The sequence below is a fragment of the Corvus moneduloides genome, chromosome 2 (genome assembly GCF_009650955.1).
Source record: "Corvus moneduloides isolate bCorMon1 chromosome 2, bCorMon1.pri, whole genome shotgun sequence".
NCBI classification, from domain to species: domain Eukaryota; kingdom Metazoa; phylum Chordata; class Aves; order Passeriformes; family Corvidae; genus Corvus; species Corvus moneduloides.
This window is the reverse complement of record NC_045477.1, coordinates 112107030-112132920: the sequence shown is the minus strand read 5'-3', so window position 1 is coordinate 112132920 and position 25891 is coordinate 112107030. Positions and strand designations below refer to the sequence as shown.

General features: G+C 36.9%; 1 protein-coding gene across 2 annotated transcripts in view; it reads right to left on the bottom strand.

Annotated features, from left to right (window-relative positions):
- IL1RAPL1 (interleukin 1 receptor accessory protein like 1) overlaps window positions 1-25891 on the bottom strand; it is a 711140-nt gene that overhangs the window by 302144 nt on the left and 383105 nt on the right. For both annotated transcript variants that reach the window (XM_032100865.1, XM_032100866.1), the window contains exon 3: window positions 20006-20285. In XM_032100865.1, the coding sequence (XP_031956756.1) occupies window positions 20006-20285 (280 nt within the window). The remainder of the gene's footprint in view (window positions 1-20005; window positions 20286-25891) is intronic.

Sequence of the window (25891 nt, the reverse complement as noted above, 5' to 3'; positions counted from 1 at the left end):
GTCCTACGCTCTTGAGATCAAGGCTGCCATTATGAGACAAGTGTGTGGTATAACACAGAAGCTGCCACAGGGATTAGTTATCATGGATTAGGATCTTTTTCTTGCAAACAGCTCCATGTCAGCCTGCAAGATGTAAATGTAACTGCAAGAGAAATGAAGCCTAACATTAATTCCTTGTTCTTAGAGCATCATATGCACTAATTTTCCTGGTACACACTTTATATCTTTTTAGGCGTATTTTGGTATGGTTGAAGAAGTTCAGCTATTCTGGATGAGAGAGGATGAGATGCTATTTTATTTAATTTTTGTCTGTCTAACTCACATGGCTGATGCCTCAAGACTTGGATGAGTGTCCCTTCTTTTGTCATCAAAATTGTCATTAATTCCCGTGTCAGAAGAATCCAGTTTCAACCAGGAGATGCAATTGATCACAATTTTAAAAAATGTAATAGGAAATGGTGTGGAAAGCTTATCATTCTGACCTTGCAAGTGAATCATGAAAATAATGTTTAAAGAGATCTACAAGTTCTGTGTTACATAGTACATACTGTGATTTTTAAAAATTGTATTATTTATATTTGAATTGAAATTTTCAACTACAAATTTTGACCTTTTATAATGAGAAATATAATAATAGAAGGAGACAATTCCTCAAGGAGAGTAGTTGTCTTTATTAATGCATCATGATAGTCCAATCTTACCTTGACTTTTACATACACATACATGTATATACAAACACTGTATGTATATACTAAAACACCTCAGTTTGTTTACTGACTCCAAGAACATTAGCATTTGCTTTTTCTATATTAGCAAGATGAATAGATAATATTCATGTTGCTTGTGTATGCTAAGCAATAAATTTTTCTGGCAGTTCATTAAATACTAGACCAAAGCCAATAAACTTAATCAATGCACAAAGCCCTTGAATGTTGTTTGGAAATTGCACTGTCATGAATTTTAGTGATACTCTGACAAAAATAAAATATTTATGGACAACATGAGCCTACAACCCCCCTTTTCTTATTTTCCAAGATGTAAATGTGCTGTGGTAGCTACAAAATTTGTAATCTGCAATGTTCTTCACAATCCAAATTTAAGTACATACATATCTAAGATTTATTAATTGGTTTCACGTTATTTTTGTCTCTCACACATACCCTCTCATGTAGAAGAAAGAAATAAAGTAAATTTTCAGATAAAATCCCAATGAATCAATCTCATTCATACTATTCACATTATTTGTTTAATTTCAAAAATTCACAGGCCACCTTGGCTGCCTGTCCATTAACTTCAGTGAAGCATCTCTTCAAAATCACCTACGCAGTTTTGTCTTTTCATGTATAGTGTGAATTATGTACCATCAAACTAACCTACAACATGAGCCAAATGATTATAAATTCAAAATCTGATAAATATTTATAATGATCTGCCTCAGAATTCCTGCAGTTCAAAGCATGTAAATAAGTATATCCTATGTCCTGGAATTCTTTGGAACCTTTGTTTTTATTTTTTTGCTGTTCGTAAATTCTTTTTTCATCTTGTATGACTGGACATTTACATGTTATCATACACACATCATGTCTTGTTTCACTACAATATTAAAAAGAAAGATGGAATAAAATAACAATGAAGAACGAATGAGCATAAATGAATAATAAGGCTGAAGGTCAGACACAAACCCTTTTTAAGAACAAGAATACAAATCCCAACTATTTCACAGCATTAAGCTCATTATTTTCTTCAGGTCTATCAAGGCCTCTTGTTAAGTTTCCTGGATCTAACTACGGATCTATTTCCCAATAATAATATTAAGGTGCATCCTGAGGAATAAAAGCTGTGGTTCCATTGACAAATACATATTTTTTTTTCACATCCAAAGAGGTCATACTATAACCCTGTAGTCTAACATCTACATGAAGTACACTATGAAATGCATGATTTTAGTATCAGAATGTAACTTATGTTTGAGGTGTAGCATGCATTTTACAAAGATAATTTTATTCAGTTTAAATATTCCAGCAAATGAACAATTCATCAAACCAAAAAGTAAATGGCTCTGACTATACTAGTCATAAGTCAGTCATTTTCCTAGCCTGAGTGCATGTTGCTCAACTTGCTTGCCACAAAACCTCATCCTGCCTTTCATTGAGCCATCCTACTTGATGTTCCCATCCTCTGTCACATATTTAGGGTAATAGATGCAGAAACAAAACAGGAGTTCAAGTCTGAGCATTATTATTAAATGACTACACAGACCTTTTCAGTCACTGCACTCCTGGGCAGAGTGTCTCATCCTGTGCATGTGAAACATTCTCTGTTCTAGAAATTTTGATGCATATATGATGGGATTAAATGGTCACATTTTGGAGTAGGCTTACATTATGAAAATTAAAATCAGTGTTTACAACTATATGATTTATCATCTGCCAAATGTCTCACTTGCATAAATCTTCCAGGAGTAGTTGTATATTTTGTCTAGAAAAAGGAAATCTGTAATGGCCAGAGAAGGAAGTGTTTAAACAAATACTGTGCTAACGCAGTGGGGTTATCTCTGGCTGTTTTCAGTCAAGGTTCTCAACCTTATCTCATACCATCCTGGATGTGATTTAGTTCATTAGTTATCTTCTGCTGGACATGACATAACTGGTGCAGTGGTGCACTTATTTCAACTGAGCACCTAATATTTCCTCATTTAAAAAAATGCATGTATAATAATAATAAAGTATCTACGTATTTATAGACTTGACTACACACTTAAACTTTTCAAGCTAAAACAAAACTTTCAAGTTGATGGCAAGATCCTTGTCTGCTAGTGTTTTGAGTTTATAATAGTGGCAGCTACAGTAGTGTTTGCACAACAAATGAAAGCAGAAAAACATGGATCACAGTATGGTTTGGTTAAATAGCTGTTTTTATACTACACTTCTTTACACTTACTGCATTCGTGATTTTACTTGGATTCAAAACCGCATTGTGTAAGTGATCAGATTGTTTTTCACAAAATTTTACTAGATGTTTAGCCAGATATTTTTGTTTGGTTTTCTCTATTGAAATTAAAAATATTTTTAAGGTATGATTATGTCATAGGATGTCTTTAGGTTCCCTCAAGTTCAAAATTCTTACAATTAGATAAGGCAGTGATCTCTAACGGCTTCGATCCACTTAAATTTTCTTTCATGTCTAAGGGTCCTACATAATGGAAGAATGAATGGGCTGTGAACTAGAAGAGAACACCTTCAATTGTCCCTATTTCACTGTGTGTTATGAACATATATATTCTACACAAAATCCTAAACACGCTGTCATAAGTCAGCAAGCATAGTCCCAGAAGGGGTGTCCTTGCAAAGGGATGCTTACAGCTTCCTCTGGGACCTGACCTGACAGAACCTATCAGTGGCCAGTTTGAATATGGACAATTCTTTAAGCCACTTAAAGTTGTGACCGCCTCTGCGATTCACACTTAAGAATAGACAGAATCCCCCCCCAAGCTCTCTTTTGTTTCCGGCACTGGGACAGGTGGCTGCGGGCCCCCATGTGAGGGCCAGTGGGCCCGGGCCAGGCCCTGCTCAGGCCAGGCCGGGCCGGGCCACGGCCATCCTGGAGCCGATGGGCCCTGTTCCACCTGCAGAACCACCCCACAGCCCTGCTGTGGGCAGCTGGAGTGGCTCGGCTCTCCCCCCTCTCCACTGTGATAAGCAACATTCAACATTCCAGCTGCAAAGCTGCAAGGCTGAGGTGAGATTAACCCTTTTATTGCTGTGAAGAGCTGAAAACCTGAGGGAAGAGAAAGAGGAGATGCTTAAAGCTGAAAGTCTGTTGTGAAGCTATGATATATCAGAGTATCCCGTTGTAATTTCATGAATATATGGGGGGTGGAGTGTTCAACTCGTAAGCAAAAGCACCTGTGCTGAGATAGGCAGATGCTGACGCAGCTGTAATTTCATGAGAAGTTTGGACAGGGAGAGATGAACCAGATGAGGACTTTTGCTCCAAACGGGAAAGGAGAAAACCTCAGTCCGTAGAGATGCTCCCAGAGATAGTCCTAACGATGAAGATGAGGAAAACCCTTTGCTCCCAGGGAAGGAGAAGGGCCTCTGTTCTTAGAGATTAAATGCTCCCAGAGATGGGTGAAGAGAACTTTTGTTTCTGAACGGCTCAACCTTAAAATTGAACCCCAAAAATCTTCAAGAGTGGACCCTCGAAAGCAGTTGTGGGAAAAGCTGCAAGTTGGGGGAAGGGACTCACATGCGAGCAGAGAGACTCCTCTTCCTAAATGGACTGAACAAAGTTATTTGCAAGTGGGCGGCTGTCTCGTTGTGATAATGTGTTCATAGCACGAGCAAGAGAGACTCTTCTTTTTAAATGGACTGAACAAGGTTATTATAGAAGTGGTAAACAGACTGAACATCTTAAGGATTGTCTTTTTACATTGTCAGTGGGAGAAGGGAGGAAGGTGGAGGGAGGAGAAGAGTTCTAAAGGTGTGGTATATTTTTTTTTTCCCTCTTTTAGGTCTGTTAACAAACTTCTTTATATTCTTTCAAGTTTGGTGCCTGCTTTGCATTTCTCCTAATTCTTATCTCACAGAAGATAAACAGTAATGAGTATTTTAGGCCAAACCACTACACACGCATATCCCCCTCTTCCACCTTTCTTGTGCACACCACAGAGAACTGGAAACATATGATGTTACGTTTGGAAAATGTTGGGCAGGTCTCCACGTGAAGCCATTTATCCCTATCAAGAAGCTCACCTGTCAGATTGACAGAAGATAACCATGCCTGTGCATACTGCCTGTTCTCTAAGCTGTAAAAGTTTAAAAAAAGGAGGCATCATTTTCATTGTCTCTGTAGAGAAATATGTATCTTCAAGGCTATAGTATAGGATGAAAATTCCATGGTGAACACAGAATCATGGATTATCTTAAATTGAAGTGGACACATAATGATTGAGTCCAACTCTCTGCTCCTCACAGGGCTACCTAAAACTATATCATATAGGAATACAGGGGTAAACATAGAAATTTTAAGTAAATATAAATAATGTGAATCATAGTATCTTTATTTATTTGTTGTCTTTGGAGGTTTGACTCATTTTAAACAAGATGGAGATTATGTTTTGCATAATTGCCAGTTCCACTTTTCTAAATGCACTAATTCATATAAAGTTCATGACCTCATTAGGATCATAAAGTTTTATAACATACTCTTCATGTCAACCTCTAACTTTTAACTGAAGTGATAATTTGCCAATTAATGAAGCTGAAATGACTGAAATAAATACACCCTTTATGCACTTAAAGAGAGTATAGAAAAATAAGTTGCAACAATTCTGACCGTAATACACAATGAGCAAATCACCCATATTTGATTGTGATTGTTACTTAAATTGCCATCCCAAAAATACTCTAAACACATGAAAATTACTTCCCTGCCAATTTTTATCTAACAGGTATTGAGCACCTTACGCTAAATATTTTATCCTTTTTTTTTCTGCTGACAAAAAGTCAAACCCGTCATACAATTCTCAGTGGCTATTTGCCCACTTTAAAGAAATACCATCCACTATATGATTCAGATTTACACAAATGCAAAGATATATCATTACTGTATTATGCCTTGCGAAAGCTGCAAATTTGATATACAGTACTTCAGCAAACATAACTTTGACTCTCACATGTCTTCCAAATAGAACTACTGAAGAGTCAGAAAGAGTTAGATGCTGGTTCATGTAAAATGCTCAAAACTATATTAATCATGTAGCTGTTCACTCAAAAACATTACTTCTCCTTTAGCAGTCTTCACTGTTAAGAGAGTCTATAATATAGTAATTCTGTCACTCAAATTAAATTTCTTTGATGTATTTTCTGAGCACCAAAGAACAAAACATGATGGTCAAAGTAAGTACTGCATGTCAGTGAGATTCTCAGTGGCAACTGAAACACAAGCAGATTGCTCATTTAAAGTCACCATTCATATGAGACTTTGAGAAGAGAGATTGACAGTAGGATTTGCTGTAGTTTCCCAGAGTTAAGGTTTTAATGCAGTATTTGCTGTTCTGTGTCATGCACAAATGCTACACCGCCATCTGCTACAGAGCCTTATCCACCTATTCCCCCTCCCATCATTATAGAGGGAAGACATACATTGTTGGATACCCTCCATATCCCACATAAGACAAAACCCACTGTCCTGTGTAAATCACTTTATGTCAAGTCTTTTGTAGGACATACAGTAGGAACCCGCTGTCCAGCCCAGCGTATTTCATTTGTCAGTCAGCTGTGCCTGTTCTGCCCTGAGGGGACTGAGGGACTCCAATTTTCAGTGCTTGAAGAACACCTTCCAAAAATTCTAGGTCATAACATATTTTCCTCATATGCAATTGTGTCTTATCTCTTTCACTGACACAATGAAACTTTCATTAAAGCTGGTTCAATTCATGTCTTTAGACCATATTATGTCCACAGAAATGGCATTTATTGATTAATCATGTTGATCACACTATTTTGACTATAAATACATTAATCCAAACTCTTCTATTTCAGCTGATTTAATTTCATTTGGCCTTTGCTGATTTTCCTCATGTGCTAAACATCCACAAGATTTGAACATGTGGGTGTATTTTTCTCATAAAGAATAGGAAAGCGCAGCTTAAAAGTACCACTCTAAACAAATTGTACGTTGTTGCATACAGTGCCAGTTTATTGCTCTAATTAACAACTAGGTATTTTCTCTCTGGTTCGCTGTATGAGAGGTTAAAAGAGTCCTTGTTTTCATTCATTCCCTATTGAAGCCTTCCTATGACCAACAGGTTTAGTGCTGGGACCTGTATGATTTTAGAATGATTCCCTAAATAAAATTCCCACAAAAAAATAAACACAAATCTGCTCTGATAAGGAAAATTATTTGTAGTGGAAAAACAATGCTTTTTTAAAAGCACTAGACAATATTTCAGGCCAGACAACTGCTCTATAATGTAACACCTCTTGAATAATGAACAGGCTTGAGTTTGAGAGGGTGTTCCTGAGGCCCATAAAGGAGTCTGCACGCTGTTTTGGCTTCAGCACTTGAGAGCCAAATGGAAAAATTAGCAATTTCAATAAGCACAAATGGAGTATTTACTGTCAGTGTATCATAGCAGTCCAGTAGATCTCACATTTGTTTGAGGCCATTCTTCTTCTCACTTCAAATGATGAATTGCTCAATACAACATTGCTGTTGCAGAAAAAGAGACTGTCACTTACCAAGCATGAAGGCAGTGCTACTGTGAAGGAAATCTTTTGGGGAGAGGGTATTTTGGCATGTAGAAGCAAGTGCTCTGCAGTGGGGAGGTTGGATACATACTCAGTGTCCCCTCCAGCATCAGTTGTGCCTGCCTGAGGACACCTGGCCCTCTCATTCCTCACCTGGGAGACTAAGAGAATGGTACACCCTAAAAATGTGAAAGACGTGCATCCCTATTAAATCTCACAGCCATCTTAGAGATGTTTTTACCAAGGACAAGGATTCAACATAATTTTGTATAGCAGTAAAGGCATAAAATTTCTTAATAACTTTTCTACCTATAGTGCTACAGAGCCTGGGGTAAAATTCACAGGGCAGAATAGTGGGAGATAACATATTAATTTTAGCAAGGTATGCACACCCCATTGAAATTAAAATTGTAAAACTCTACTGCCACGTAATCTATATATTTTAAATACCTGAACAAAAAACATGAAGTAAAAAACCTAGATGTAAAGAAATGCAGTAATTAAAGCTTCCTTAATCCTTCCACCCTGTGTGCCTATATTACAATGTTATCTTTAAATAGCATGAGCACTCTTCTTTTTCCCCAGTCTTTCCTCCACTCAGCCACTTGCTTTTCTGATTTGGTACTCTGGATGTGCAAGCCCCAGTAAATGTTCTCTGATCTCATCTTTCTTTCTATCTTACTGCTCAGTATGCAGGTCCTGGTTTTACTTACTGCATAGCCTGAACTGAATACAAAGGATTTCATTTCCTTATAAACTCGTATATAGTTTTATCACTTCACTATCCAGGTTTTTCATTAACCTTTTACCTTTCAAACCATAATACTTAGCTGCAATCTCCCAGGGAAAACTTTTTCCTTTTTCTGCCCAACCTGAAAACTTAGGCCAAATGATTGTTAAAGAGCTCGTTTTTTCACTGCGGAGTTAACTAAAATTTTTGATCCTTAGATCAACTCCTCTCAAATAAACCTTGACTGAATGCAAGTGACCATTAAATGGCATGTACTTGGAATGACTGCATGAGCAGCTGAAAAAGCTCGATGGGTAAGTAATGCAGACTCAATTCCTGAGTTCCAGCTGCTTAACTGAACATGCAGTGAGCACTGTGAGTACTCTCACATTCAAGTTTAGACTCTAAGTGGTTATGAAGGACGTTTCCAGCAACTCTTGAATTTTGCTTCAAATGAAAACACTTTTCCTTCAAATGTGATAGAAAGAAAGAATGTGTTTGTAGTTTTTAACAGCTCTGAAGCTTTTAAGACAAACAGGTAACTGCAAATCCAGGTCCCACTGGAGTTATTAGCCATTTTCCAGGGACTAAGAAGTCAGAATCTTAGACAAAAACTCAGACACTTTGAGAGGGAAGAGTTTTCTACTGAAAAGGACTTGTATTTTCTGCACTTTGGTAGCAGTGTAAGCCCTTGCTTGTTGGGGAAAGAGTTACTCCTAAAGCAAATGAGATTCAGATGCCTTGGAGCCAGAACAGTGGCTCAGTTAAAGCCTTTTTTTTTTTTTTCCCCCCCAGTATTGGTTTAAGTGCTCATTCTCAAGATATTTTTTTCCACCTCAGCTAAGAATAGTGGCAAATCCAACGTCTGTTAGTGTTGGAATATTGCCTATCCAGGGCTCCTGTAGCAAATTAAGCAAAGATGCTGGTTTAGAAGCCTCGCCTTTTGATTTTCACACTTTGTTATTAGTATTATGCAGAATCATACTGCAGGACAGTGTATCATCACACATATGCCTTGCCTGTATTCTGGTAGAAAGATCTGGGGGGTTCTGAGGCTGAGAATCTGCTCTGTTCTGGTGCTGAAGAGATACAGGGCCTATGGTCTATGCACCTTATCCTTCTTTCCTCAGCATTGAATAGAAAGGGATTCTGGAAGCATACTTTCACTAAAAAATGAGATTAGGGCTTTTATTTTTAATTTGCCCCAATATAAAATATTATGCTGAAATAAACTCAATTTTTGTAAACCCTTGTCTTTTTCCAAGCATCCACAAACAGAAAAACAGTACAAGAAAACTGTAGCCAAAAGCAAAGATGTTTCTAGCAAGCTAATTTTAGTATGTAACACTGATAATGAGCTTTGAATGCATTTGATTAAACTTTTGCCTGTAAAGTGCCATGTTAATAGTCATACTTTAAACAACACTGAAGATAACATGAACAATAGCTATTTTAGTAGATATAATGTCACACACAGAGAAACTGCCTGTGAGTGTCACTACTCATTATCAACCACCACGAGGGTGTATTTGACTATGTGCTCTTCATTTAATAATATACCACAGCTGGGGATTACTGACTGCTATTTGAAACATGTAAGAATTATGTTCATGGCATCTAGATTGAGAATAGCTGTGAACCTGGACCTGAAAATTATTAATCCTATTATTTCCTGCATATACATTTGCATGTGTGTCTGGGGCCTTCAGCACAAGAACGATGTGAGAGGTTAGAGAGGGTTAGAGAGGGTCCAGAGAAAGGCCATGAAGGTGATCTGAGACACCTATGCTATGGACAGGCTGAGACAGCTTTGTTAGCTCAGCCTGGAAATGAGAGACTCTGAGGAGACTTTCCAATACTTAAAGGGAGCTTAAAGAAAGATGGAGAGTGACTTTTTCCATGGGCAGATAGTGATATGACGAGGGGGAATGGTTTTAAGCTAAAAAAGGATAGGTCTAGTTTAGTTTTAGAAAGAAATTCTTTATCCAGAGGGTAATGAGGTGCTGGAACAGGTTGCCCAAAGAAGTTGTGGATGCCCCGTCCCTGGAACTGTTCAAGACCAGGCTGGATGGGGCTCTGAGCAATCTGGTCTGGTGAAAGGTGTCCCTGAACATGGCAAAGGGTTGGAAACAGATGATCATTAATGTTCCTTCCAACCCAAAGTATTCTCTGATTCTATTATTATATACAAATAGATATAGGCATATTCAAATCTGTATGTATGCTGTTGTGCCACTATGTGTGTGTATGTGTGTATTAATGCATGTATTTATATGCATAAACTAGCTCTTGCAGTAAGTGAAAATAGGAGCCCTTCTCACTGTCTAATCTTAATTTTCTAACTGAAGTCCAAATTTAGCACTCAATTGCTATATCATAATGCTTACTACCTTAAAAGGCTGAATGAAGATTATAGAGACAGACTTGACCTTTGATAATCTCACCTTTTGCAATTAAATACCACAAGATTTGTTTGGTCATTCTAATCACCTTTGAAATTAGTGGCATGAGGCTATATTCCTTTGACAGATGGTAACACTAAACATGCACCAAATATGCAAATTTCATTAGTTTCTCTCAGTAGTGGGAATATCTGAACAATATCATTTTCAGTGTTACAAATAAGTTCTATCTGTTAAGTCTGCTTGTAAGCTTTAAAAGAAGACATTAAAAACTAAAGTAAATTTATCATTTTCAGACTACCATCAATTATGGACATATTTACCACAAAAGAGTTACTCTTTAGTCATTCTATAGACACCATGGAATTGAAGAAACAATTAATTATGAAATGGAATAATTGCATTCCATTGAAATGGAATCATGGATCTTTATTTGTCTCTTGCTTACATGTGAACTCTGATTTTATGGTAATAGAACAAAGAAGTGAAATATTTGAATACAAATGATTTAGGTGTTACAAGATGTCATTTTATTACTTCTAGCACATCACATCTGGAGTCACTTTGAGATCTCACATGACTTCAAGTACTCTACTCTTCACACTGAACTCTTGAATCATGTGCATCAGCAATCCTTTGAAAAACCTGCTATTTTGACATTGTCAGACTCAGCAAGTAACTTGCTTCTCTCATGCCCTACATTTCCAAGGCAATATTTCATTAACATACAGGCTGTGTAAATATGTATCTGTTCCTTTTTTGTTCCTCCAGTTCCCTCCAAACTCTGTTACTTGTGCTGTTGATTAGGAGCCAGAATTCCTATAAAATTATTTACTGGATGGCCAAAAAAAAAATAGAATCTGTTAGATATATTGGAAAACTTAAATGAAATTAATTCATTAATTAATTAAATTTTATTTAATTGCAGTCTATTTATTTTCACTGCCAATTTTACCACTGTTTTCTCCTTCATTGATTTAATTTTGAATATAACAACTATCCAAATGTCCATCTGATTTGCATCCAAATTTTTTTGAAAACTTCTCCACACAGATATAAAATAAAAAAACCTTTTTTTTTTTTCTCACCATGACATCCTCTTATATTTACTAAATTTTCTATAGCACACAAAAACACTCCCTAGATAAATAATTAAGCCCCAGCTTGAAGACTTGCGATAAAGATTTCTCCTTTCTTTCTGTATCAGATAAAGATGAAATCACCACCTTTTTTTTTTTCTTTGTGATTTAATCAAAATAAAGGAGAAGATTGAAAAGAAGGGAAAGAGGGACAGAGGCCTTCACCTTTCCACTCTTCTTTATGCTGGGAACTACACAATCTCTTCTCCATTATTGGTAATATTGGGTGCCTGTCTCTGCCTTGTGAATGGAGAGGAGAGAGAAGCAAGGGTCAAGACCATGAACAAACTTCTCACTGCTGCTAGGACTGCCTTAGATCAGTCTTGGCTTGGGGAAAATAGTCTAATCGTTGAGAGCTGTGGATAGAATTGTTCCAAAGACATCCTGAAAACACACCACTTTTTTCCCAACTTTACTTACTCTTACCATAATGGGAGCAGAAAGCAGTCAAGTTCTCTACAGTCTCCCTACTTGTGTTAGTAACATTTCTGGGTAATGGCATATACCCCCTTTTCAGATTGAACCCTTTGAGAAAGTAATGCAAAACTTCACCATAGATTATCTAATACTTGATACTTCTGGGAGCCTGACAAAAGATTCGCAGCTGCTGCTTTTCTTTCCCTTTTCTAAAGGAGGATTTGTAATATTTACTTGGTCAGAAGCCTTGGAAATGCTAAACTAATTACCAAAAGTCTTGTTTGTTGAATTAAGGCTTTTAAGTCAGTCCGATGAATTTTTTTGAGCCTCAATCACTATTTTAGATTTGCAGTTCAGAAGAATTATGATTATAAATTAATTCAATTCCATTACTTTCTTAAATTATAAACTCATCAAGTAAGTTTAATATTTTAAAATGCCAGCCTCATGCCATAGTAATAAGTACAGAGATATGTCCCTTAACTCTCACATCAGCCACTGCATTTCAATGTATGTGATGGGAGCACACAAAGGAAGTTATTTTAATTTGGAATTCAGTTTAAGATACTTCAGTTCTGTCATCCACTTACATTCATACACCTGTGTACCACATCTAATCTCCTGCTGTAGCTGTCAGTCTGCCTGATGGAGCCTAGAAAATGGTTTAGCTGAAAAGCACAAAAAAGCTCATTTTATTTACCTTAGAGTGGGTAAGTAGTGGCATGTGGCTTACCCAAATGTATCCCACATGCCGCCTCCTGCAGATCTAGTGTAAATATGGCCTTCCCTTGGAAGTGTCCTGGAAATGCTCCTAGAGCCTCTAAAATAGCAATAGGCACCTATCCCCATATAATGGAATCAAACCTTAGCTATATTTTAACATCAGTTAAATTGCTTTCTCTCCTGAGAAAAAGGAAAATTAAAAAAGGAAACAACTGACATGCAGCTTTTCAGAACCTAGATGCTTCAACTGAATTTGATGTCCACAGATTGCTTATATACAAAGAGGTAAGCATTTGCAGGGCAGATTCAAAATACAATGTTAAATAAGATATTAAGAGCAAATTTAAATGACCAAGTAGGTGGTCCATATTATTACTAGCAATACAAATTTGTTGTTTTGAATTCTGTGAGAGGAAACAATTAAAAAAAATCTGTAAAAATTTGAAAAAATGAAAAGCCACTGTTTGGAAAATGAGTGAAAGTCATTTTAGTTCTTTGCCTTTGTCTCCCATTTTTTCTAGCATTGTGAAGAAAATGATCTGTCCTTGACTTAAATATCTATTATATGGAATTAACTTTATCTGTATTTTCTCCTTCTCCTGCATTTGCTAAAGAAGCAGCTGGAAAGCCACTTCTTTCATTCTTGCTTTTTTGGTCAGAATTATTAATCTAGTTGTGACAAGAAGAACCTTGACAATAAAAGGGCAAATCTAGTTTGCTGAAAGTGTTCTTAAGAAAAAACTAACAAACCTCTAATAAAATAGTGGAAGCAATAGTCAACTGTTATTTGTTACATTGTTGTATTTAAGCAAATATCTCAACAAAAAGAGAATTAGCAGTAAAAGAAACTGGGTATCGCATAACAGGCTTTTCTTTAAATCTTTCTTCAGGCATTATTTATGCCACTCCTCTAAGTTCAGAGCTGTTAAAATGCACTATTATCAAGGCCTTCTGCTCAGTCAAATACATCAAACTCTTCTTTTCCAATATCAACATTCATCTCCTATTCTGTGCAAGTACAGGCATTTGATATTTTCCCCTCAGTAAAAATTAATATATCCTTTAGTTAAGCCTTACATAAAAGAACTATCTGGACTAACCTGCTCAGTTCTAGCTCATCAAGACTCCTCACTTATTCATGACTCCACCCACAGTAAGGATGATATTGCTCCTTTTTCTATTCATCACCATTGCTTGTTTTTCATCTTGAGTTCTCACTCAGCCAAGAAAATAGCAAACACATGCTGGAATTTAGCTTTATGCATAAGTTATACCAACTCCATAATGACAAGATGTACATTGCACTCACCTGCTTATCTCCTCAGTATTAGATATTTGTTTTGTCCTAACACATGTGGAAGGTGTTTATCATGTACAATGAAGATGCTCATGTCAGACAGCTGACCTCCTGCAGTGTCAGAGGGACAGGGCAGTGGAGAATGAGTGGATTTCAATCTCCTGACTTTCAACAAGCATTAACTTCAAGAAAATCCCACATTTATTTCTAGGAGCAACTGCTTTTGCCATCTGTACAGGACACTTAATGTACGCTCCAGCTACCCAACCTGTGTAAATTCCTAATGTTCGCCTGAAGGCTTTTTTCTACTCACCAAGCCTCCCTAAGTCACAGTCAAAATTTTCATGGATATTTGACTACCCTACCAAGCTGGCATTTGAAAGGGATGGATCAAACATAAGAAAACATCTCCATAAGAGCCAGATTCCTTGTGATGGTTACCATTTTCACAAAAGGAAAAGACCATGGAAAAAGCTCAGGCAAGCTTACAAATGGAGTGTAAAAATAACAAAGGCAGAGTAAATAGCCCCCTGCACTCTCTATAAACCAAATGAACAGAAAGGCAAGGACCAAGGAAATTCATCTCATATGTTGAAAAAGGTTCTCCTGAGCTTGCACACCATCTCAAGAGGCTGTCAGAGTTGCTGTCTTAGAACCATAGAATTGCTAAGGTTGGAAAAGACCTTCAAGATCCTCGAGTCCAACTGTTAATGTAGCACGTCCACAGTCACCGCCGTGCAGCTGTTTCCTCTTGTCCTGTCACTTGTTACCTGGGAGAATGAGTGGTGTTACTGCCTTAAAGGATTTGATAGAATAACAAGCTCTTCTGAGACTTCTTTTGTAGTATTACTAGCTCATTTGGTATTCCTTTGAGAAAGCTTAATTCTCTTATCCATTTTCAGATTCCTTTGTCAGTAATACGCATAAACATAACCAAGGATCTCATGCAGATCTAGAAAACACCACATTTTTGAACTTTTAAGACAAACTGTTTTAAGACTTCATTTTCAGATACTTTCTCCCTTTTTTTTTGTTTTTGGGTTTTTTTGGTTAGGTTTTTTGGTTTTTTTTGGTTTTGATTTTCATAGAGATTTGATATGTAGTTATTATATGAATGGTTACTCTTTTCTTAAGATAATCACTGGTAAAAACTCTATAAAGAAATAAAAATATTTATAAGCATGTATGACCACGATAAAAGCCCCTCCTAGAGTAAGACAGATTTCAAAAATGGTTGGTACCCAGAAATAGCAATTCCTATTTGTAAACATGTTTTACATTATTCAAGATAATGAAGAAATGATTCTTCCACCAGGTTAATGAAAAATTGATTCTATTTCTTTTCTTTGCTCACCATTTCCTTCAGTAAAGCAAAGATTTCCTCATACATTCTGTGTTCAATGTTTCTGATAATTAATTAAACAATCGTGCGTACATGAAATATGTAAAAATACATATTCTTCTTAAATTTAATTGGTAATTGAACAAGTTCCTACTGTGGATGTTTAGCCTCCATGACAGAGAAAGAGAGAAAGAGAAAGAGAAAGAGAGAAAGAGAAAGAGAAAGAGAAAGAGAAAGAGAAAGAGAGAAAGAGAAAGAGAAAGAGAGGAAGGAAGGAAGGAAGGAAGGAAGGAAGGAAGGAAGGAAGGAAGGAAGGAAGGAAGAAAGAAAGAAAGAAAGAAAGAAAGAAAGAAAGAAAAAAGAAAAAAGAAAAAAGAAAAAAAGAAAAAAAGAAAAAAAGAAAAAAAGAAAAAAAGAAAAAGAAAAAAAGAAAAAGAAAAACTGACTAAGGGAGTTTTTACCAAAACTTAATTGCACGTGTTATTTTAAACTTCCCATTTATTAATTCAGGTTTATTTCAAAAAATAACTATGTGTTGATAACAACACATCATTCATATAACTGCAATTATTTTAGCTAACTGTACAGAAATTAACAGTTGAATAGTTACATTGGTTAAGCTGTAATTGACATGATTTACAGAATTAGATCTTTAAAATTACAGAAAACCAATACTTCATATTTGAAGATGAACACATCCTATCTAAAAAAATAAATTTATGCTATCTAAACCTAAAATTAATTTTCACATGATGAAGATAAAGAACTAGTTTTTCATAAACTCAACAAGCGTGCATTTCAAATCATGGTGGGGGGAAAAATAAAAGTATTCTATATTGTGATTGTTACCCTTTTCAAAGATAATTTGGAAGCAGTTTTAACTGACAGTTTTTGGAGACTATTAATATTCTTTTATTTAAAATATCTCTGTGACATTTTATTTTATTTCTGTCAAATACACTGAACTATATGGCAGGGAAGTTATGTGACTCAACAACATAATATCTGTATGTGTGGATGCACATGCATATCTACATGTAAATATAAAAACAGAATATAAAACTGCTGTGAATTTGAATAGAGATATTTTAAATACAGCTAAAGACCAAAAATTAAAGCTGACCTTAAAAATTAGTTAGAAATACTTCTACATTTGAAGCTTTTACCTTCAGACATGCAAGGCGATAGCAAGGGTGATAAACCTAAATGCAAGAGTAGACAATAATTTGATTTCCTTCCTTCCTTCCTTCTTTCCTTCCTTTGTAAAATCAGAAAATTCTGTACACTTCAAAATATTTGTCTAAAATGTTGTACTGTGTGTTACTAATAGAAACAGTTAAAGATACTGAAGCAGACGCTCAGGTTCTTTACCAGCTGGGGATGAAAATAGATTTGAACGATCTCCATAGATGCTGTTATTCCCTGTTTGAACCTTGCTGTTATCTGAATTTGAATCTTCAAAGCTGAATATCTCTGAATTAATTATAGGCAGTATTTTTATGGCTAATAAGTACCTAATGAATTTATTTTAAGTATGTTAAAGATGGAGAAGGTTTTTCATCTATAATATAATTTGTAATATTTTATTTAAACTTCTGTTGTTATCTCTATTTGTCTGTATCCTATGGATTCTTTATAGACACTCTTATGTTTCTGAACAAGACTTAGTTGTTTGTGTGCACTTTTCTCCACTAAATATTACAGCTTAACAAAGCAATTAATGTTCATAAACATTAATCATGTTCATAAATATAAATCATGTCTGGATGGCTGGGTCCCGAGAGTCATGGTGAATGGTGCTACATCCAGTTGTTGGCCATCACTAGTTAGGTTCCTTAAGGTTCACTACTGGGGCCAGTTCTATTTGTATTTTTATTAATGATTTAGAAGAGTGCATTGAGAGCACCCTCAGTAATTTTGCAGGTGACAGTGAGTTGGGCAGGAATGCTGATCTGCTGGATAGTACAAAGGATCTGCAGAGAGATTGGGACAGGCTGGATCAATGGGCTGAGGACAACTGTATGAGATAAGGCAAAGTGACAGGTCCTGCACTTTGGTCACAACAGCCCCATGCAGTGCTACAAGATGGGGAAAGAGCGGCTCAAAAGCGGCCCAGGAGGAAAGGATCTTGAGGTTGTGGTCAACAGCCCAGGTGACTAAGAAGGGCAATGGCATTCTGGCCCGTATCATCAATAGTGTGGCCAACAAGACCAGGGCATGATTGTTCCCCTGCACTCAGCACAGGTGAGGCAACATCTCAAATCCTGTGTCCAGTTTTGGGCCCCTCACTGCAAGAAAGACTTTGAGGTGCTGGAGGGTGTCCAGAGAAGGGCAACAGAGCTGGTGTAGGGTCTAGAGAGTGAGTCACATGAGTGGCAGAGTGATCTGGGACTGTTTGGTCTAAAGAAGAGGAGGCTCAAGAGAGATCTTATTGCTCTCTAAAACTACCCGAAAGGAGGCTATAGCCAGGTGGGGGTCAGCCTTTTCTCTCAGGCGACCAGTGACAGGACAAGAGGAAATGGCCTCAAGCTGTGTCAGGGGAAGTTCAGGTTGGACATGAGGAAGAATTTCTTCACTGAAAGGTAGTTAAGCATTGGAATGGAGAGCCCAGAGAAGTGGTGGAGTCACCATCCCTGGAAGCGTTCAAGAAACAACTGGATGTGGGACTTAATGCCATAATTTAGTTGTGTGGTGGTCCTTGTTAAAATATTGGACTTCACGATCTTGGAGATCTTTTCCAACCCAAATTATTCTATGATTCTATGATTCGAAATTATATAGATCTTCACAAGGACCTTGCTACTGAACTCCAGTTTCACTGACCTGTGCTGATATTATGTTGGGCAGCTACTGGAGACACTGTAATTGCTGTTTTCAGGCAGGGAAGGAAAAGAATACATGAAGGAAGTGTTCTCTTGACAGGAACAATATTTCAGCTATTTTTGAAACTTTAAAGGCAGAATTTTTGACAGAAACTACTTATTACTTACTATTGTACCAAGTGTGTGTAATAAATACATAATTTATGGGAGCTGGCCTTGAATATATACATTAACTCTTAGTGCACCTTATCCAGCTATATTCACTGTCCATATACCATAAGTAAGAAGCAACCCTGTGATGTGACATCCCTCTCTTCATTGCAGGGGTGGTGGCTGGGATTGGCCTGCAGACCCCATCCTCTACCATCATCGCCCATCCCCTTCCCATTCCTCAGGTGTGGCTCTGGGAAATGGTTCTGACCAGAAGCAAATGTAGCCTGAGCCCAAGTGGAGCGGAGTGGTCAAAAGTGGCGGCACTGGTGTGAGAAGCAGCTGTGGGGAACAAAACAGTGGCAAAACCAACCCTAGGGGAGCTGAGCCCAGTGCAACAGAGTGGCAGCGCAGTGCAACATGAACGATTTAGCTTTCAGGGGTTTGTCCATCATTTTTTTCCATTGTCTTGGACTTGGGAATTGGGAAGCTCCTGCCAACTTTTCTTTGCGAAAAGGCACATGGTGGTGAGCACAGGAATGGCTGCCATCTTATCTTTGGGTGGGGAAAGCCACATGGCTCCAACTACGGGGAGTGTCACCATCTTGGCTTTGTCCTGGTGGCCATGCAGAACTAGGTCGAGGTGATGAGCACCTTTTGCGTGTAAAGCACCTTTTTATTTGTTATTAGTATTGCTGCTATTACTGTGCATTTCTTATTCCACAGCTCTTTGCTTTTGGTAAATTGTTATCTCAACCCATAGTCTCTGCCTTTGTCCCTCTCTTGCCAAAGGGGGTGGTGGGAAGTGGGGTGGTTTATTTGTAGGTCTAATTTCTGACTGGTAGCAAACCACCACAGTAGTTTAAAGCAGATTAGAACATGCTCTTACCTACCTTTGGATTAAATAAAAATCCATGCAAAAAAAAAGCATGAATACAGGTTGAGATGATAAACATATATTAAAGTATGTCTCAGTAGCTAAATTCAGCATTTATCTATATTTGCTGGAAAGCACAACATCAGATAATTAAGGTTTTCTTTATATAAACCGAGGAGATTAATTACGGTATTTTAAATATCATTATGGAATAATTGACAAATCTGTTTCCATTTTCATGGCTACTCTTACACATTTATCAGAAAATATTAATCTAAATATAACTAAACATTCTCCTTCAGGAGCTTAACTTCTAGGTTATTGTGATTTCCTTTTAAAGAGAACTGTCATCATCAGAAAAACCATGTTGAATATGCTATTGGACAAACAATATGATATGAAATGTCTCACACATTATATAAGCAGCTCATAGAATAATGCTTTTATAAACACATTATTTATTAAAAATCTCCTTCAGCACACACAAGCCAGAGAGCAATCCTCCTCCCTCTACCCAAGACAAAAACTGAAACAAACCAAAAAAAAAAAAAAAAAAAAAAAGTATGGCAGATAGTAAACCTTTCCAGTTGCTGATAAAACAATTTCCTCATTTTCCTTGCATCACTGGACTAACTGCATCATGAATTTCTTTTCTAGCCACTCATTTGCTTTACACTTTGTTTTTGACTCTTTCTATTGCATATTAGTAGGAAGACCACTTTTATATCCAGATCCAGATAGAGAGAAACACTGTAAAGGGCTGAAAAAATCAGTGTAATCAGTATTAAAGATGCAGAAAGAAGCCTTGTTTCATATTTGGTCAATTAAAATGCAGTATAATTAAATATAGTACCTTATAACACATGCATAGAGCCCGCTGTCTTGTACCACTGTTGGTCGGAACCAAATGGAGTCTTCTTCTTTGCTCATTCTGGTTCCATCAAAAGCTATAGGTTCCTCAAAATCTCCGGGTCCAGAGCTTTTGTACCACATCAAACTAAGTCCAGCACTTTGGGCTAGGGAGTAATTAGCTCTAATATATCCATAAAAGAGTGCACATTTTATACGAACAGGTTCTCCCACTAGAACTTGATATTTCTTGTAATCCACAGACCAGTCAGTGCATCCATCAGCTACAAGAGAAGAGAAAATGACAAGAGATTGTCAAAGGCTTTGGAAAGCACTACTCACACAGCAGTCTTTATTGTGGGAAAGTATTGCCTTTGAAAAAAGTCCATTGAGGGACTAGCAGTGTGCTTTTTATCCCTGAAAATTTAACTGCATTTTCATTATGTTTATGTCATGTACTTGTCTATAGTGGACAGAGCTATTAGGACACACATTGCTAAATGTTGATAATTTCTGAGCTAACTGAGCAATTGCTCTTTTGTCTTTTGTGGAACTCCAGCATGACCAGTTATAAAATACTGAAGTGAAATTAGTGCAACACAGAGGGCATGTGGTTCACAGGGTGTCACTATCTAATTTGAATCAATCAAGTATCTTCAAGGTTACCAGGTAAATGAAAGTCTCAGAAGATATTAGGACAAGGAGCTGTAGTCTGAACCACAAAGTGTGAAAGTATGGGATAGATTTGAAGGAGAAGACACTGTCTTTACAATAAGACCAGATGTGAAAAAAGATACTTCCAGGAAAATTGCTATCAGTAATTTTAATGGGTAATTCAAGGACATTTTTAACAGATCTTAGTTGGAACTCCTGACCTTCCAGAACTACATTACAAATTATGGTTAATAATGTTTTCATTTTTTTCCTGTTGAATAGCATCAGCCCCTACCAATACTGTCCCACAATAACTGTTCATCAGAAAGCAATGCTAGATTTATTTGACATTCTGAACCCCAGTAACAAAACTAAACCCCAAGGCCAAAAAAACACCAACCTCAAACCATTTTCCCCTGCTTTTTTAATTAAGAATACCAAAACAACAGAAGGAAAAGAGCAGTTTTCTACAATGCCTTCCTTAAAAAAAGCTTATAATTTTTTTCTTAAGGAATTTCAACCATGAAAATTCACCACTAGGTTCATGCACTGAAAAACTCAGTGTCCAGTCTCAGCTAGTTAACTAGGCCCCAATCCAGTCAGTAGAAAGCAATCAGTACATCCAAAGGACAAATAATTTCATCTTAAAATTAGTATCTGTCTCAAATAAATATTTTGTCTTTGAATTTGATACTTTATTAACTTTAAAAGAACTCAGATAGATAACTAGCTTAGAAAATCAACTTTTGCAAAGCTCAAGTTTCATCCGAGAATTGGTTGAATACTGACTTTAACAGAGAATTCAAACTGCTGTGCAAGATAAAGCAGTATTAGCATTTTAAACCTAGACAATATTTGATCTGTTACTTGGGAGAAAAACTTACTAGATAGTGATTTTTTGAGATTTTCCTATATTTGGATAATGCCACAGTACTTATTATACATAGCAAAATAAGAAAGACTCAGACATCTTCACACATCCCTGTGTATGCAATAACCTAAGTTGATCCAACATAGAAGGATGGAGCAAAAAAAATAATAAAAATTTTAGAGTGAATTTGCATTGTGAACAGGATTCACACAAACAAATATTTCATATATCTTTGGACTGTCTCCTCCTGCATTTACTTTTACAACCAGGAAGGGAAAATAATATGTCCCTGTTCCAATTTTCCTACTCAACAGTTCCTAAAAATTAGTAACCATTACAAGGCCTTAATAAGACTTAGTTTTACTCTTGCATAAATTGAAGTGAATGGAAACAAAGCTACACTATTAGCTTCCCCTTAGGACTAAAGAAACTAACTTTCATTTATTTCAGAATTCAATTACATCTTTTATCATTTCATTTTTACCTTTCTGAAAGAGCATTTTCTGTCTCTCATCTGAGTTTATTACTCTCTGCTTCTAAGTCCCAATGCAAAAAATGAATTAACAGCCACATCTAAGCAGTGTTAATTTCATTATATAAGTTACCAGGTAATATCTTCTTCATCATATTTTATCATCAAATTGTAATCTTGCTTTTCACTGCTTAATTTAGCTAGTACACTTCGATTTACATTATTAGTCTGTTAGTTATGTCTTCTCTCTCAGGATATTCTGTTCTAATCGTTCCCAATTCCTTTCACTTGCAGAATCTGTGAGAATATATTGCTGAATAACACAAACTCTGTTTCAAGCCCTTTGACTGGATGAAGGATTAACTATGCAGGGTAGATACCACTGACTTTGTTTCAGTATTATTTTTTTCATGAGGGACCTGGGGGTCCTGATGGATGGAAAGTTAAACATGAGTCACCAGTGCCCTGGCAGCCAAGAGGGCCAACCATGTCGTGAGGGGCATCAGGCACAGCATCACTAGCTGGGCGAGGGAGGGGATTGTCCTGCTCTGCTCTGCACCAGGGCAGCCTCACCTTGAGTCCTGGAGACAGTTTTTGGCACCACAATATAAAAAAGCAATTAAGCTGTTAGAGCATGTCCAAAGGAGGGCCATGAGGATGGTGACGGGACTGGATGGGAAGCTGTATGAGGTCACTTGTCTTACTTAGCCTGGGAAGAGGATCCCAAGTCAAGACCTCATTGAGGTGTTCAACATCCTCATGAGGGAGGGATTGAGCAAGTGGCTGCATGTTGCTTAATTTTTGGCTGGGCTTAAGCACACGACACTACTCAAACTATTATGAATATTTTCATGCTCATGTTACGGATTTATATTATATCTTTTATCTAGTGGTGCTTGTCAAGGGTCAATACTGGGTCCAGTCCTGTTTAACATCTTCAGTAATGTCTGGATGATGGAGCAGAGTGTACCTTCAGCAAGCTTGATGATGACACAAAACTAAAAGGAGTGACTGATACATCAGATGTGCTATCTTGTGGGTCCTCAAGAGTCTGGAAAAGTGAGCTGACAGGAACATAATGAAGTTCAACAGGAAACCAAGGGGATGGACATGAAACAGCTGGTCTGCATTGGTCAAAGTATTGCCTGTAGGTTGAGGGAGTTGGTTGCCCTTTCTATTCAGCACTAGTGAGCCCACACCTGGAGTGCTGTGTCCAGCTCTGGGCTCCTGAATACAAGAAATATGTGCAGACTGCAGTGTCCAACAAAGGTCCACACAGCTGATTAAGGGACTGGAGCACCTGTGCAAAGAGCACAGGCTGAGAGCTGAGACTGTTCAGCCTGGAGAAGGCTCAGGAGGGATCTTGGAAATGAATACAAATATCTGAAGGGAAGGTGCAAAGAGCCAGGCTCTTTCCACTGGTTCCCAGTAACAGGACGAGAGGCAGTGGGCACATACTGAAATATGGCAGGCTCTTTCTGAACACCAGGAAACAATTTGTTTTTGCTGTAAGGGTTACTGAAAATTCCCACAGGTGTCCTAGAGAGGTTGTGGATTCTCCATCCTTGGAGATATTTAGAAGCCAGAGACACATAGTGCTGAAAAAACATTTCTAGGTGGCCCTGCCTGAGCAGCAGGGGTTTGGACCATATGACCTTCAGAGGTCTCTTCCAACCTAAACTGTTCTGTAATTCTGTGTTTTATTACAGTTACACTCAGTGATAATCTTAAGAAAACATATGTCCTCTTCTAAAAGTGGTCTTTGAATGAAGTGAACATGAGAGTGTTTCTCTTCCTGCTTAGAGAAATATTGTACCAGTTAAATTGCCACCACTGACATTCAAGTCACTTAGAACTGTATTAACCTTATTACAGCTGGAAGGCTTAATACCTTAAAAATCTTCTAGGAAAATCCCCACACTACTGCTTAGCCAATGTGCTAATCTATGTGAAGGTGCTAATTCAATTTTTTCAGATGTAATAGAAGTTCATCATTCCCATCATAAGACACAGACATCCTCCTGTGATATTTTCTGATAACTGATACTTCAGGGGATAACTGTTGATCTCAGCATAAAATGCTCCCAATTCCATCGTAACTGAGGAATATAAACAGAAGCTTAAAACCACATAATGAAAAGAAAAACAGACTTTCATATCCTTAAAAATTATACTACTGTGAACACTCAGATGATGATAGCACACATGCACCATAGCAAACACTTTCTATGTACACTCTGCATGTGGTGTGTAGAGTACACGTGCATTTTTCAGTCTAGAAAAACTTGAATGCATCAAAAACTAAGAAACATTTAAAAAGACCCAAACGTTTATTCAGAGAATTCTTTTCATTTTTATATTGACATTGCTACCTTAAAAATGTTACATCTTTACGTGTTAAACGTGTGTTAGTCTTTGTAAATAGGGACAGAAAACAAAAGCTTAATGTTCATTCAGATTTTTAATATCAAAAAGATTACTTATATTCAGTTTCATATTGTAACTGTGTCCATTTCTACTTTGACTGGATTTTTTTTTCTTTTTTTTGTGCATAAGTAGGGCACTGACCACAGAAATTATCTAATGTTTCCTTTCTTAATTATGGCTGCTACTGACACAAAATCAACACCTACAATTATGGGGGTTCAAAACAACTATGGGGAAAAAAATAACAATACTTTTTGATGTTTTTATTTATATCATCGCACCATCAAGCAGTCAATCATCTTGTATTTTATAAAATGGAAAATACTTGAATAATTCAACAGCTTTGAAATTTCAGAACTGCCTTCAAAAGAATGGTTGTAGTCCCTGATCTCTATTTTAATATGCTGCTAGTTATTGCTACACATAATAGCACAATAGAGGGCCCAGGATAAATATCATTCACTCTGTTATTTCCTTGAGTGATTTCAGGGTATGAAACAAACCACACTGCATCACTGTCCTAATAATGAGATCATTCTTCTCAATGAACAAGCATCTTGCAGGCTGCACCTGCTGGATAGGACCCAACATAGAATATTTAACATTACTAAGAAGGTCTTCCCCTTAATTTTTTGGTACCATATGTATCATTTTCAAGGTAAAATTCAGTGCTGAAAAGGACAAAATATAAAGCTAATAACTCCTGGGTCTGCTCCTACAGCCTAGTCTCATTCAAAAGCTTCAGTTTAAAATACAGGTTTCAAGGTTAGAAAAGGTCTTCAAGTTTTCAATACATTGGTTAAAATCTGATTTCCAGACATCTAAACAAATTAGGTCTGACAGTTGAAAACAGTTCTAAAACATTTGCAACAGAAATAGCAAGTTATTCTAAATTTATTTCACTTAATAGTACTTAATAAAATAAAAATTAGCAGATTTATTTTTTCCTGCTTATCCATGTTTGTAATTCTGTTCTTAATTTAATTTTATATAAAGAGGATTATGCAATGTCACCGTGTCTTCTATTTTTCAGCCACTTCAGGGATTTTTAATAAGGCATTTGCAAACCTGACAAAGTGATATCATAAGTAACAAAAAAATTCTGAAAAGTGGGTATGTAAAGGAGAAAGCACCAGCTCTTGTTCCTAAAGCTGGAAAATTGTCAAGAAGGGCCCTAGGGGATGCAGAAATAAGATGGCAGTATGTACGGAGAGTAAATACGATGGGTAGAGAAAGCAAACAAAGGATATTGCATACGTGCAGTAAGATTTTTGGGTAGGGTGGAGAATAGGAGGCATAACAGGTCAAGAAAACAGGCTTTCCTTAACTGGCTGCTCATGAAACAGCATTTCAAAAGTTCATTGAGCAATGCATAAGACTCAAAGTGACCTTTAAAACAAGTTTCTCAACAATATTTTACCGTCGAAATCACAGTCTGTTCTGGATTACCCCTCTTTACCCTGCTT